At 41.3% G+C, this 13,663-nt stretch overlaps 4 protein-coding genes and 1 non-coding gene across 13 annotated transcripts; 3 read left to right on the forward strand and 2 right to left on the reverse strand.

Annotated features, from left to right (window-relative positions):
* The first annotated feature begins 1,644 nt into the window (after positions 1-1,644).
* Positions 1,645-1,716, forward strand: TRNAW-CCA (transfer RNA tryptophan (anticodon CCA)). The gene has a single exon. It is a non-coding gene; the product is annotated as a tRNA-Trp (tRNA).
* LOC137726569 (pentatricopeptide repeat-containing protein At1g11630, mitochondrial-like) lies at positions 1,649-3,209 on the forward strand. Its single transcript, XM_068465504.2, has one exon. It carries the CDS (start codon positions 1,865-1,867, stop codon positions 3,023-3,025), a length of 1,161 nt encoding a protein of 386 aa, XP_068321605.2. The 5' UTR covers positions 1,649-1,864; the 3' UTR covers positions 3,026-3,209.
* Positions 3,210-3,558: 349 nt separating this feature from the next.
* On the reverse strand, positions 3,559-7,948 carry LOC137727106 (chaperone protein ClpB1). 9 transcript variants are annotated; one of them, XM_088693585.1, is made up of 10 exons: positions 7,751-7,898; positions 7,593-7,622; positions 7,038-7,196; positions 6,703-6,938; positions 6,307-6,600; positions 5,831-6,153; positions 5,376-5,712; positions 5,071-5,280; positions 4,099-4,500; positions 3,559-3,990 (listed from the first exon to the last, which is right to left on the reverse strand). In XM_088693585.1, the coding sequence occupies exons 3-10, from the start codon at positions 7,177-7,179 to the stop codon at positions 3,931-3,933; spliced, it is 2,004 nt and encodes a 667-aa protein (XP_088549711.1). In that variant the 5' UTR covers positions 7,180-7,196; positions 7,593-7,622; positions 7,751-7,898; the 3' UTR covers positions 3,559-3,930. The 9 variants fall into 9 exon arrangements, with proteins under 9 accessions (XP_088549711.1, XP_068322139.2, XP_068322140.2 ...); XM_068466038.2 differs by lacking the exon at positions 7,593-7,622 and having other exon boundaries at positions 7,751-7,948; XM_068466039.2 differs by having other exon boundaries at positions 7,038-7,190; positions 7,593-7,948.
* Positions 7,949-8,273: 325 nt separating this feature from the next.
* LOC137727107 (cardiolipin synthase (CMP-forming)) lies at positions 8,274-10,860 on the reverse strand. Its single transcript, XM_068466043.2, has 8 exons — positions 10,341-10,860; positions 10,177-10,243; positions 9,998-10,072; positions 9,837-9,888; positions 9,441-9,526; positions 9,269-9,343; positions 9,038-9,132; positions 8,274-8,945 (listed from the first exon to the last, which is right to left on the reverse strand). The coding sequence occupies exons 1-8, from the start codon at positions 10,832-10,834 to the stop codon at positions 8,855-8,857; spliced, it is 1,035 nt and encodes a 344-aa protein (XP_068322144.2). The 5' UTR covers positions 10,835-10,860; the 3' UTR covers positions 8,274-8,854.
* LOC137720882 (putative serine/threonine-protein kinase PBL23) lies at positions 10,833-13,661 on the forward strand. The gene is made up of 7 exons (XM_088695149.1): positions 10,833-10,864; positions 11,162-11,229; positions 11,722-11,901; positions 12,126-12,307; positions 12,390-12,579; positions 12,660-13,051; positions 13,321-13,661. Exons 1-7 carry the CDS (start codon positions 10,833-10,835, stop codon positions 13,597-13,599), a joined length of 1,323 nt encoding a protein of 440 aa, XP_088551275.1. The 3' UTR covers positions 13,600-13,661.
* Positions 13,662-13,663: the final 2 nt, after the last annotated feature.

The raw sequence follows: 13,663 nt of genomic DNA on the forward strand, positions 1-13,663 counted from the left end.
GTCACATTCCGAAGACCTACTATATAAAACTAGACTGTGGGCGTTTGTTTGCCCTCACTAAGTTGGATTGGACTGGACTGGACTAGCTATTAGTCCAATACTGTGTTTGTTCCATGCTGGGACTAACATTAATGAGACTAAAGGGGACTAGCATGGACAAAACCCTTCACTAAGAGGTCTTAGCGAGACCCCCCAATAACCATGGGACTAGCTAAGACTATCTTCTCTTTCTCGTCCTTGTCATGCTCAACGACCACTCTCGACAGACTCCTCGTCATCTCCGGTCACCTAGATCAATCATTAACTTTCCGACTCTCTTTCAGATCCATTTCACAACCAACTTTCATACAAAATATACCAAATTGAAGCTGGGAGTGACAAGATTACGATTCTACTTGAATCGAGGCCAAAATGTGGTCGAATGTGGCTGGAAAATGGCCTCGAAGTCTCGGCCTGTTTGGGCTTCTTCAAATCCATGACAGATTCGAGCATTCAAAGCTAAGATCTCGGTCCAGGGATGGTGATGAATTTTTTGGCGGTGCTAACTTCATCCAATTTAACGAGGAAATGGTAGGAAAAAATGAAGAAAAAGATAAGATCATAATAAAATATTAATAATTTATATATTAAATAATATAATATTATAATTTGTTATTATCCAGCTTCTTAGTCCAATACTGCACCAAACGCTTCACTAAGTTAGTCCAGTTTAGTCTAGTCTAAGCCAGTCCAGCTTAGTCCTTGAAGCTAATCCAGTCCGAGATAGTCTAGCGCAACAAACGAAGAGGACAGCCGCGACCCCATGTGTTTACATGATATGTAATAATAGTGGTGTCGATTGTTACCTACTTTTTTGTGATTTTATTTTGTTTGGTTCGACATCTTGTGCCTTTGAGTTCCTACTTTACTAGTAATATAATCAATGATCATAGAGCACAATTAAGTTAACGATAATTAAACCTCTCATGGTTAGCTTAATTGTGACGTCGAGAGGATGAGGTGTTCTGTTCGGTGTGGGCGAGGAGAAGGCAAACAAGGTGTACGAGGTGTCAAGTGCGACGTCGAGAGGAGGAGGGTTATGTTAGGTGCGACGTCGACAGGAGGAGGTGTTGTGTTAGGTGTGGCATCGACAAGAGGAGGGTTTGTTCTGCAGAGGGTACGGCGGGTAACTAGGTTTGGGTATCGAGTTTGGAAGGGGTTGTATAGTTAGGATTAAGTTTAACATATAAAACATCGTCGTTTTAAAGGGGTTTTAGTTTCAATTCGGTTTTCGAACCCCTTAAATCAAAACCAAATTTGATTTTTTTTCTTTCAGTTTTTTTTTTTTCCAGCTTCGCTTCAGTCTTCGGTTCGATTTTTTTTCAATTTCTTTAATGCTTGGCATACAACCCCTGCTAAACTAAACGTTAATGAGGTTTATAAATGGGTGTATGATTATTTCCTCTCCTAATCCCTTCTCTTTCCCTCACCTCTTCTCACACTTCTTTTGTTGTCTCTTTTTATAATAAAAGTCAACACACTATATTGACGTGGCTTAATCGTAACAATTCAAATAGAGGCGGAGGGAAAGAAGCTATGAGAAATTCGGAATAGGGAGAATCCTATTCCTTATAAATTCTTGATATATCTAAAACAATCAACCGGGGATCCGTGGCGCAATGGTAGCGCGTCTGACTCCAGATCAGAAGGTTGCGTGTTCGATTCACGTCGGGTTCAAAACCCCTTCACCCCGATTTCCTTTTTTTTTTTTTTTTTTTTTTAATGACGTGCTATTTTCTCACTCACTGTCCGACTCCGGTCGCCCCCATCCACTAATCCCTCTGCAAAACCCTGATGCCAGCCCCCATTTCTCTCTCTAGAAGCCATGTCTCTTCTATCTCGCCTTCGCCACGCCCGCCACCTCTCCACGGCGGCCCCACTGTCCTCCAAGGACAAAACCAGAACCGCCATCGCCCAACTCAAGTCCGAGAAAGACCCCTCCAAAATCCTTGAAATCTGCAAATCCGCCTCCCTAACCCCCGAATCCCACCTCGATCGCATCGCCTTCTCCGTCGCCATCAACCGCCTCCGCGACGACAACCACTACGACTTCATCCGCCAGTTCCTCGACGACCTCTTCACCTCCCGGCCCGACCTCAAAACGCAGCGCTTCGCCTCCCACGCCATCATCCTCTACGGCCAGGCCGACATGCCCGACCACGCCGTCCGCATCTTTGAGCGCTGCGAGGAATTGGGCATCCCTCGGAACGTCAAGACGCTCAATGCGTTGCTGCTCGCCTGTATATTCGCCAGGAATTACAAGGAGGTGAACCGGGTTTTTCTCGAATTCCCGAAGATTTACGGGATCCAGCCCGATTTGGAGACTTACAATTACGTGATCAAGGCGTTCTCGGAGGCGGGCACCACCAGCTCCTCCTACTCGGTGCTGGCGGAGATGGAGAGGAAGAATGTGAAGCCGGATGCCAACACTTTCGGGCATTTGCTCACCGGGTTTTACACCGAAATGAAGTTTGAAGACGTTGGGAAGGTGATGAATTTGATGGAGAAGCACGGGTTTCAGCCCGGCCTTTCCACTTACAACATTAGGATCAAGAGTTTGTGTAAACTGAGGAAGTCTGCCGAGGCAAAAGCGTTGCTGGATGGGATGCTTTCGAGGGGGATGAAGCCGAATGCAGTCACATTTTGCCATCTGATTCATGGGTTTTGCAAGGAAGGGAACTTGGACGAGGCGAAGAAGATGTTCACCAACATGGTGAACCGCGGATTTAAGGCAGATGCGAACTGCTACTTCACTCTCGTGTATTTCCTGTGCAAAGGTGGGGAGTTTGAGAGTGCATTGCAGTTTGCGAAGGAGAGCATTGAGAAGAATTGGGTTCCCAATTTCGGAACCATGAAGTTGCTCGTGGACGGACTGGTGAAGGTTTCGAAGGTGGCGGAGGCTAGGGAGGTTATCGGGCAGATGAAGGAGAAGTTTTCGGTGAATCAAGATCAGTGGAATGAAGTTGAAGCTGCATTGCCGCAGTAAGAACTCGGCGAGGAAGGAGATGGTTTTTTTATTGGTATGGGTTTTTCATTTGTTAGTGCGAGAGTCTATTGTATTTTTCTCTGGTAAGGGAGAGATAAAAAAACGAAGCAAGGGCAAAAATGTCAATGAGTAATCAAATCATTTTTCAAATTATTGGTACAAAATCCATCCGTCCTTTTTTTTACCATTTAGTGCAACGATCTAATGATATTCTTATTCATTTGCTCATTAGAGATCTTTGATTCTCGCCAAAGACGAATTTGAATTATATTATTGCTAGCCCATTATGAGCTTAGCTCATTCTCCCATCACTTCGTGTAGATAACATTGTTTGTTTAAAAAAAAAAAAAAAATTAATCAGTCCTTTTTGTGAAGGACATGCGTCCAGCACAAAGAATTTCTACGTTGTCATGGTTCATTTCGCGACGAGTGCATTACATATGTAACCACATGCATTTCGATCGAGTTGGAGTCGACCCTCCCCTAACCCGAGGGTAAATACAGATTTACAGTAACGTCGATCGAGTTAAATATTTACCCACAAACTAAAATCTACGATCTCATAAACGAAAAATGTGAAACTCCATAAAAAAAATTCTTGTGTGTGGCCCAAAAGACACTCTTTGGTTATTCTGATAAGTTAGTAATTTACATCTGCTTGAAACTTCAGTCAGCTTTGCGAAGTAAAAAGCTCAGGACTCCGGGCAGCTGATCCTGTCTATGCCGAGTCCTTTTGACAAAGGAGGTGCGGCAAGAGTCATGTCGTCCTAAGATTTGAACCCGAAAATGCAAGTCAGCAGATTGCATTCTAAAGAAGGATAAACGATCATATTTGCTTCTTCATACAATAAGCTACTCGATCAAATCTTTCGTACTTCGATCTTCGAGCAACTCAATCGTTGCTTCTATGTTCTAGCCCTCTTGTTCTGCCTAACCTCGTCCTCGTTCAACGCTGCCTCCGCCACCTAAAAAGAGTCACGAATAGTGGAACCATTATATACATGCACTCATGTTCAACTTAGTTAACAATCATTCAGAAAGAGCGAGTGCCAAACAAAAACCAAATTACGTACCATTTTAGGATTGTCGAGCAAAGACTTGATACCGCTGGAGATTGTAACTAGATCCTGAATTGTATTAACCAGCTCTTGAACAACAGCAGTAGTATAACCCAGTTCAGCATTTGCACTTGCGATTAATCTGTTGTGAAGTTTTCTTAGAACATAGACATTCTTTGCTCGTTCTTTCTCTTTACGATACATCAATCTCAAATCCCTTAACGATACTAATTGGTTAACATCTTGTTCTTCCAGTGAATGTACACAATTGGCCCAGCTGTAGGACAATTGGTTTGTCTCCACCGAGGCTTCAATATATATAATAGACAACTCATTTAAAATGTTCTTAGCAAGCTTTTCAAACAGCAGCGGAACCAAGTTCTCTTCAAGCCACATTCTTATTCTCTCTCCACCTCTCTGTTACAACAACGAAAGCAATCAATATTGTACTGGACGGCACAATTACTATTAAAAAAGAAAAGAAAAAAAGCTTATTGTCATGCGTTTGATCAACGTTGAACATAATTTGTAAAATATCTGTTTGCTAATTATATTTAAAAGAAAGCAGAGACAACTCAAACGTATATCCGCATTATATGCAATATTGGTATTATATGAAATGTATGAATATCCATGGTTCATTTTATTAGACATTTCTGAAGTAAGACAAATCAAGGAAAAATTAAGGGTACTCATTGCCGTTGACTTACTTGAATGACTTTTCTCATATAATGTTTATTATAACTATCTTGGCAAGCATGGTTTGTTCCTAATGTACAAAGGAGCAAGCTTTATTCAGTGTTAATATGGGTATGAGAAATCTACAAGATTGGAGGAAAATGACTCCTTTCCGGTTCTCCACTATGCATATGAACTAGTTTTACTTGATTATCCTAGCTGTTTGTTCCCTTTTTTAATATAGAAAGTTATCTTTTTCTACGGTTTTCACAGTTCCAGTAAGAAAGATCGTCATTATGAAAGACATACGATTCTATCTCCAAGCCAAGTTGAGCTCTGGACAATAATATCTAAAGCAGCTTCAGATGGGTATATAATGAGGCCCTTCTGTGTCATGCAGCTGGCAATGTCCCTTAGCTGGAGCCTAGCAACCGCCTTCAACTGCTGAACGGATAGAGACCTAATTCCAATCACATCATCCACATATTCAAGCAATTGAGGTCTGAAATGCTGTTTTGCCTGCGAAAGAGAAGATGCAAAAGTGATTTGGTAATAATATGATAAACGGTTGCCTTTCAACAAAATAATATAGATATGACGATTCCAAAATTTACCTCCCTCAAAAGAGAAAGATAGCAGGAATTGTGTTTTGTTTCCCATGCATCATCATATAATCCTTCTTTGACGGGGAACTTCTGAACTTCATCTGCACATTTGCAATTCCATGGCCAGTATTTATCACATCCAACATTCGTTGTCATGATTATCAATGTTTTAGTGAAGTCAATGGCGTTCCCCTGACCATCTATTAGATGACCAAAACCTATAATCTCGGTCAGAATGTCAATAATAGATTCATGAGCCTTGTCAACATTGTCAAACAAAATGAGACCTATAGGCCTCTTCTTAATTGCCTCTGAGCGCTCCCTCTTCATGCCTGGCTCAATGTAACTACAGGAGCAAAAGTCCAGATATAATGTAAAAATAAGCTTAGGAAAATTTTCAGCCTGAAACAAAAAAAAAAAAAAAAAAAAAAATGTAGGAATGCACCACTCAATTGACAAATTACCTAGAAAGAAGACCAACGAGGCGTGAGAAAGAATTTGGACCTGAGTATTTTGCCAGGTCAAACTCTGCTATCATGTCTTTGTTATCAAAAAGTAGTCCGGCCAAAGATTTTGCCATTTCTGTCCTCCCATAACCAGAGCCGCACATGAAGAGGAAGGATCCAATAGGGCGTCGCTGAGGCCTCTGCCTTGATAGAGCAGCAGTTACTGCAAGTAGAACATGTTCTTGTCCAATTACCCTCTTAGCAATTCTTTGTTCAAGGTTCTGAGGCAGTGTTGGTTCAGAGAGACACAATGGCGGAGCATCAATCAAGGGGCTTGCTACCTGCATATCATGCAAAAATGATTGAGACCACGAAATTGAATCACTTTTCAATTTCTAATAAGAATAAAAAGGCCAGTCACCTAGAGTGTCATGACGTATAGTCGGTAAAGGAAGCAAAAGTCTAGCATAGGAGTAAGTAAAAGATATATCCACCTTCGCAACAACGTGTGGGCTCACGGTTAGCTCATGCTTAAAATCTTTGCGTGTTGTATATAAAAGCTCAGTCACATGGTCATCAATCCATTGCAACATCCCAGACCCAGAGAAACTGTTCACCATCTTTAATCTTGCCTCATTTATACGGAAAGCCAACCTTTCGTGCATCCTTTCCAACAAAAGCACCTCTCGAGCTCTGATGTCATATCTCTGCCGTGAAGTTTTTACTTGCATCCAGTTCGTCTCCAACTGGTTCCACATACCCTTCAATTCTTCATGTTCCTTTTTCACCTGAACGTCCCAACATTACATATTTCTCAGGAAAACAGTGCATACCAAAAAACAAAAAGAAAAATATACCAATGTTGCTCGTAACTAATAAGTGTAGCTTACACGATCGCTCCACTTTTGTGTGGATGGATCTCTTTCTTTCTTGATTTCGTTTAACTCAACAAGCGTGCGACGCAACTGGTACTCACCGACATCTAGATCATCCTCTTCTTGTCTAGAGTAGTCAAATTTATCCCTCAATTTTACACAAGCTTCCTTTAAAAGCCCAACAACCTTATTTTGCAAAATTTCCTTCTGGGTGTCATCAAATTCTCCTCCACTACTATCGAACTGAAAAACTGAAAATCATAGACAGGAAAAAGCATGACGAAAACTTAACCACCATGGTATCTTCACACAAACGGTTGAGAAAAGAATAGCGGTACCAATCAACTAACCATCGGGGTATTGCATGATGATGCGGAAAGCAACTAACACTGCCTCCGCTTCGATTTCAACACCATAAGCCAGCTCCAACTGCTCCTGATCTTCAACCTGGAGCTTCTTAACAAACTCCCCCATCCATTGCTCTGTATCCATCTCTGTCACACCTACAACTTCATCACAATTTCCATGTCAGAAACACACAAGTTCAGATTTTTCGGTCATTTTACCAAAACCCACCATTGAAAATACACTAATTATGCAAAAAACAGACTCCTTCAAAGTTCAAACCTAATTTACATTCGAGGACACCCCCCAAATTAATTTGATAAAATAAAGAGTAAAGATTAAACACTATACAGTTTCCTACTGCAATAAGAAGTATTCCTGAAGCTAACTTCTCCAATAAAAATAATTCAATTGAACTAGACTTACTGTGGAAGTGGGCTAAAATCGAATTTAGTTAATTTTCAGGGACCGTCGTGAAAACCAACCCAAACCCACCATAGTCCCCGACAATTAACGTGCGATTGCGTTACATTGGGAATTCAGAAGCTTCAAGTTCATACCTTTTCTCGGCCACGAAACGGAATTTCACTCTAAGCCGACGGAAATTACGCAGACGGACGTTTCAATTTGGATGAATGAAGATGGAAGAGTAGAGGGACGAAGGGAAGAGAAAGCCCTAATTTCTACAAAACAACGTCAGAATTACAAAAACCCTAACCTGGTTTTTCGCAGAGTCGGAGAGGAGATGTCTCGCTTGAAGCCCTTTTACTAGTTGTTTTTGTAGAGAGCGCGCAAATAAGGAGGGAGGGAGAGAGTGAGTGAGGGTTTTTAACTGCCGATCGCTAACCGACCTCACCCGGTCGTTCGAACCGGCTGAAACGAAACGATCGAGACCAATGTGGTCGTTTTGGGTCCTACAAAACGCATAGGGCCCCACCTTATAAATATCCACCCCTTTATTTGTTGTTGGCTTTTTAGTCAAAATGATATAATTTATATAACACATAATTTTGATATCTGAAATTTAAAATCAACATAAATAGTGTTTGAAATTGTTTACTATTTATTATTTTGATCATTCTATTAAAAAACGACCATTCTATTAAAAAACTCCGTTGAATTGACGATATAACACATAACTTTAATACCTGAGATTTGCATAACACATAACATTCTCTTAAACAATCTTACATATAATTAATTCAAAATACCGTGACAGCATTTTTGATTTTAACAGAACCTTTTTCAAAATTTTGAATATCGCCATCCCAACGTAAAGGTCATCGCATGCTAGAAGGGTAATTTCTTATTGACCGAAAAGTCATCGCATGCAAGACGGGTAATTTCTTATTTACGCCGTTACAAGTTCCGAAGTGACACACGAAATCAATTATTCAAGGAACGGTGCCACCATATGTAAGCTTAGTGGCTTGAAATGCATGGTGGCATAGCAAGCAGTCTTCTGAAGCTGAAGAGCTTTTCGAAAAACTATACCGAAAAACTAAACATAGTTTGGAAGTCAACAACCTGAATCCGACATCGGCATATCAGTTACATTTCTCTTTTCAAAAATTTCTCTAGGGCTGTAAAGGTCAGTTCTCTCTCATTGCTACCGTTCACAACTTCACCGAGTAGACATCCGTCTCCGTTTTCTTCTACGCGATCTGCGTCTGTAGCTCAGATAACTGCGAGTGCGATCGCTTTCCCAAAGTGTGAAAACGAGTAACTTCTTCGTCAAAATTCTTACTGATAAGTTACGATTTATGCTGCGCATTAGAACTCAATGATGTTGCAGCCTGAAAGAGTTACTGTGTTACTTAAATTACGATTTCCGAGCGATCAATGCAGATCTCCTCAAGTGTTGGGCGCCGTATGCTGCTGAAGAAGCCACTGTTGTTGATGCAACTAACCAACTGCACCAATTTGAGACGAACAATGAACTCTTTGAGCATATATAACATCAAGGAAAACAAACTACAGAAACGTAATATCTGCGTCCAGTTACCTCAGGTATGTGATGTATGACTGAGTTTCTTGTGTTCCAAACTCCGGTTGAAGAAGAACTGCCGCAACTAAAATAAGCTGGAAGACTGTGTTAAGCTGTCAACAGTACTATTTGTTAGGAAATGGAGAAGGCCTTTATCTCAATCAAACAGAAATTGCAAGCATCACAGTAAGTTTATCTCAATCTCTGGTCTTCGGCACTGTGTGATATTCAGTACAGAATAAAGATTACCTTACTAATAAAGAGAGGTTCCACCTTCTCAGGGCGGGTTTCATCAAGGTTGAAAAAGTCGGACCAACCATTCCACTGAAAAGAGTCAAGAATGTCAAATCAGATATTAACAACATGATTAACCTAATTATTTTGCCAAAATATCGATACGACAACGAATCAAAGATCTCACCTTCCACCCCAAGCTACTAGCTCTTTGATATACTGCACCACCAACAAGCCCAACATCCCGGAGCACAATGAGCCCAACAAGTCCAGCTTCAGAATCCCAAAATCAAACGAAATTAGTTCCAAGGCCAAATTATTTTCCCAACACACAACATCGTCAAAGAAAATGATTAAGGGCTTCATATACCAAAGATAAAACTAAGAAACCAAAAGAAAATAAACAAACACAGGAAAAGTATGGTCTGTAGTCTGTGAATCAATGTGCAGGTGTTGAGCCTGTGCTTGTATTAACAACAACAACAGCCTAATCTTCACAATCTTCGGTGTCGAAAGATACTTATGCATACATGCACCACCATCCCAGTCCCGCAAAACAAAAACAGGACTACTTGGTACTTACGATGAAGAAGACCCTTATGTACCAAGGCCAGAGCAACGCATCCAATAAGAACCTGCATCACAAGGAAATCACAATTGGCACGTCAATAACCCAAACCACAAGCAAACAGGAATCAAAAAGCACCACTTTGGGAACAACTGAAAACCGAAAAGCACTTATACCTTGTCAGCAAGGGGATCCAGATAGGACCCAACAATAGAATTGATCTTCATCCTCCTAGCCATGTATCCATCCAACTACACATTCAAATCACAAGTGAAAACACAGTCAAAATCTCAGTAACCAGCAACTATGTCCAGCATAAATCAATTTCTACGAAAAATGCTTCGAAATAACTTACCCAATCAGTTGCCCCAGAGATAACCAACCCCGCCATTGCAGAAGAGTACCATTCATTCGTGATCATCCTGCATACCAGTTCCAAATTCTCAAACTTCAAAAAATTAATAAAAAAAATAAAAGCAGCAATTTTTGTTCCCGAAAAACCAAATTAGTAATTGTTACCATCCAAGGAAAGGACCTGAAATCAACCGACTCATGGAGATCAAATTGGGCAAATTGACGAAATCGTCAGCGCCCTCTTTCAACCCGACACGGCGATCCACGACCGTCGGAGCCGGCGATAGTGACCCAACTTCCAATGGGAGCGGGAAGCTCGGTCTCCTCCTTAGCAGGTTCAAGTTCAATGAAGCTTCGATCTTTCTGAGAACGACGGCGTTTCCGCCAATGTAAAGCGGAGTGGAGGACTGCGAGAGCTTCCATGGAGGGAAAGAGAGGAAGAGCGGTCCGTGAAAAGGAACGATCCAATTGGAAAGCGGAGAGAGGAAGGACCTGGAAATCTGAGACGGCAATCGGACGAGGGGGTGGGAGAGAGGGTAGGAGAGAGGAGAGTAGTGAAGAGGGGCGGAGATGGAGGAGGAGGAGGCGGTGGCAGTGACGAAGGTTCTTGATTTTTTAGGGTTTTGGATTAGGGATTTCAAGGACCGGAAGCCCGCCATGACTGAACTGAAGCATTCTGGGGAAGGAAGGTTCTTAACTGTAAGTCGGCCTTGCGGTCTGAATGACACGTGGCAATAGCCTGGCTCTCTTGTTTTCTTACACGTGGAATTCTCCTCTTTTATGATTTTATTTCACTTTTAAATGGTTTGGGCCTTATATTTAATGGAGAAAATATAAATTGATTGGGCTTTGCTATTGTAGTCCATCAACTGAGGCCCGTACCAATTTTCATCGAGCTTAGTACTTTCTTCCATTTTGTGTTCTCAACTTTCAATTTGGTGGAAACTTTTTGTAGCATTAGTGTGTTAAATTGTTAAATGTTAAAGGGGACGAAGATCAGTAGAGATCAAATCTCCACTAAATTGCATAAACATTGTTGCTCTTTGTCACTCCGGTAAGCATTATATGTAGAATCTTTGCCCATACTATTAATTTGTCAAACTTTCCGTCAATTTTGAATAAATTATATAATTTTTAAATTTTAAATCCAACCAATGATAATATATTACAGAGACACCAAAACAAGTGGTTTTGTTTGAGTGGTTAGAGTATAAATATTATATCAACACAATGACGTGGTATGGTGAATTCGTTTGACTTTTCTCGAAAGTGTAGAAGTTAGTTTACATAATTTAACAACATCGGTAAAATTGTGTTTTAGAGAGCGCGTATGTTGTATTAGACAGCTCTAACTCAATGGTTCTAACTGTGTCCTTAAAAAAGAAGAAGACCTAGCATTACCACTCTTATATATAAACTTAGTTGTCATTGCCAATGTTGGTTTTGAACTTTCAACTTCAAAGCTTTGTCTTCACATTCGTTGCTGCATTTCCTGACGTCGTTTTAATGCATGCCATTGGGATTCATTGAGGGCTTGGAGAATCAGTGTCGGTTCTGCCGGCGGCAGAGGCGCTCCGGCAGGAGGAGGGCAGGATGACTTGCTTCTCGTGTTGCAAGGTGGACGACGAGCCTGAAGAATCTGTGAGGAGGGCCAGAATAAGAAGGCAATACTCAAGTGGTTTGAAGAGATTGACCTCGCTTTTAGCAACTTTTTCGGTTAAGTCAGGTCGAAAAAACACTACTGATTTTCTCATTTTGTTTGTCTTAATGCAATGCAGATTTTGGTATGTGAAAATGTGATTAATCCGTTCAAATTTTGGTTTGCTAACTGGAGTTTATAGACTAGGTTTTCGAATTTCGACCATATTTTACGTTGAAACATCCACATTATGCATGAAGAAAGAAACTGGAAATATGATGTATTACATAGGCGATGTGATCAATGTGCAGGTAGCAACGAATGCAGGAATTTACAGAAGGAGATACTCAAGACGGGACACGCGAAAAAAGTCGCTCAGCTTTTTACGTACGAGGAACTAGCTGCTGCAACTGATAACTTCAATCCTGATTCTCTGCTGGGAGAAGGTGGATTTGGGAAGGTGTACAGAGGTTACTTGGACAGCATTAAACAAGTATGTCTCTCTTACTCCTTTCTCTTGCGCGTGTGACGAAAGACGATCCTGCAATTTATGTTTTCGATTAAATTGGTTTCAGATTGTGGCAGTGAAGAAACTTGACAGGAAAGGATTGCAAGGGAGCAGAGAGTTTTGTTCTGAAGTTATCATGTTGAGTTTGGTTCAACACGCGAACCTCGTCAATCTTATTGGCTATTGTGCAGAAGGAGACCAGAGAATGTTAGTGTATGAATTCATGGTCAATGGATCTTTGGAGAATCACCTTCTAAGTATGCACAAAAATTATTTGGATCCCGAAAATTTTTGCTCTTAAGTGGAGATAAACTAACCGATATTTTGTTTTCTTAAGATGTATATTCGAATATGGAGCCTCTTGATTGGTATACGAGGATGAAAATAGCTGAAGGAGCAGCTAAAGGGCTCGAGTACCTTCATGAGACTGCCAATCCGCCAGTGATTTATCGCGACTTCAAAGCTTCAAACATTATACTAGACGAAAAATTCTGTCCTAAGCTTTCTGATTTTGGACTTGCTAAGTTAGGTCCAACCGGAGACAAGGACCATGTGACTACTAGAGTGATGGGGACTTATGGCTATTGTGCACCAGAGTATGCTTCAACAGGACAGCTGACAACTAGGTCCGATGTCTACAGCTTTGGCGTTGTGCTTCTTGAGTTGATCACAGGACGGAGAGCTATTGATGAGCGAAGACCGGTTGGACAGCAGATCCTAGTCAGTTGGGTATGTGAACATTCATCAAGTAGCAAAAGCCTTTACGAAGTTACTTGTTACTGTCTCTTTATCGAATCGTATAAGCAGTCTGCTCTGTGTAGGACGTCCTGTCTTTTTCAAAAAGAAGGGACGCATTAAAGAAATTTGAGACGACGTTATGTTTTCTTAACATGTAGTGTCTTTAAAAAAGACAAGACGTCATGCACAGAGAATTTCTCGTCATATAAGACGACATGTTCCTTGCACCCTTAATACCAATCCTATTTTCTATCATGCAGGCAAAGCCAATGCTTAAGGACAGAAAGAGATACGCGTCGATGGCTGACCCGTTGCTTCGAGGCAGATTTCCGGCAAAGGGTCTGAACCAAGCTGTTGCAATTGCTGCAATGTGTCTGAATGAGGAAGCTGATTGCCGGCCTTCGATGGGTGATGTTGTGACCGCTCTCGGGCACCTATCGTTGCCAGACTACGATGGAGAAGGTGCCAAGGGTGCATCGAGAAACAGAGGCAGGCACGTTGAGTCAATAAGAAGCGCAAGAGGAGACAAAGAGCTATAGCAATTAGGATCAAGGTGCAAGCTGAAGAATGTGCTTTGCACCTTATCCAAAGGAATTAGAGGAT

The sequence above is a fragment of the Pyrus communis genome, chromosome 5, assembly GCF_041283825.1.
Source record: "Pyrus communis isolate YQ-2024b chromosome 5, ASM4128382v1, whole genome shotgun sequence".
Taxonomy (NCBI): domain Eukaryota; kingdom Viridiplantae; phylum Streptophyta; class Magnoliopsida; order Rosales; family Rosaceae; genus Pyrus; species Pyrus communis.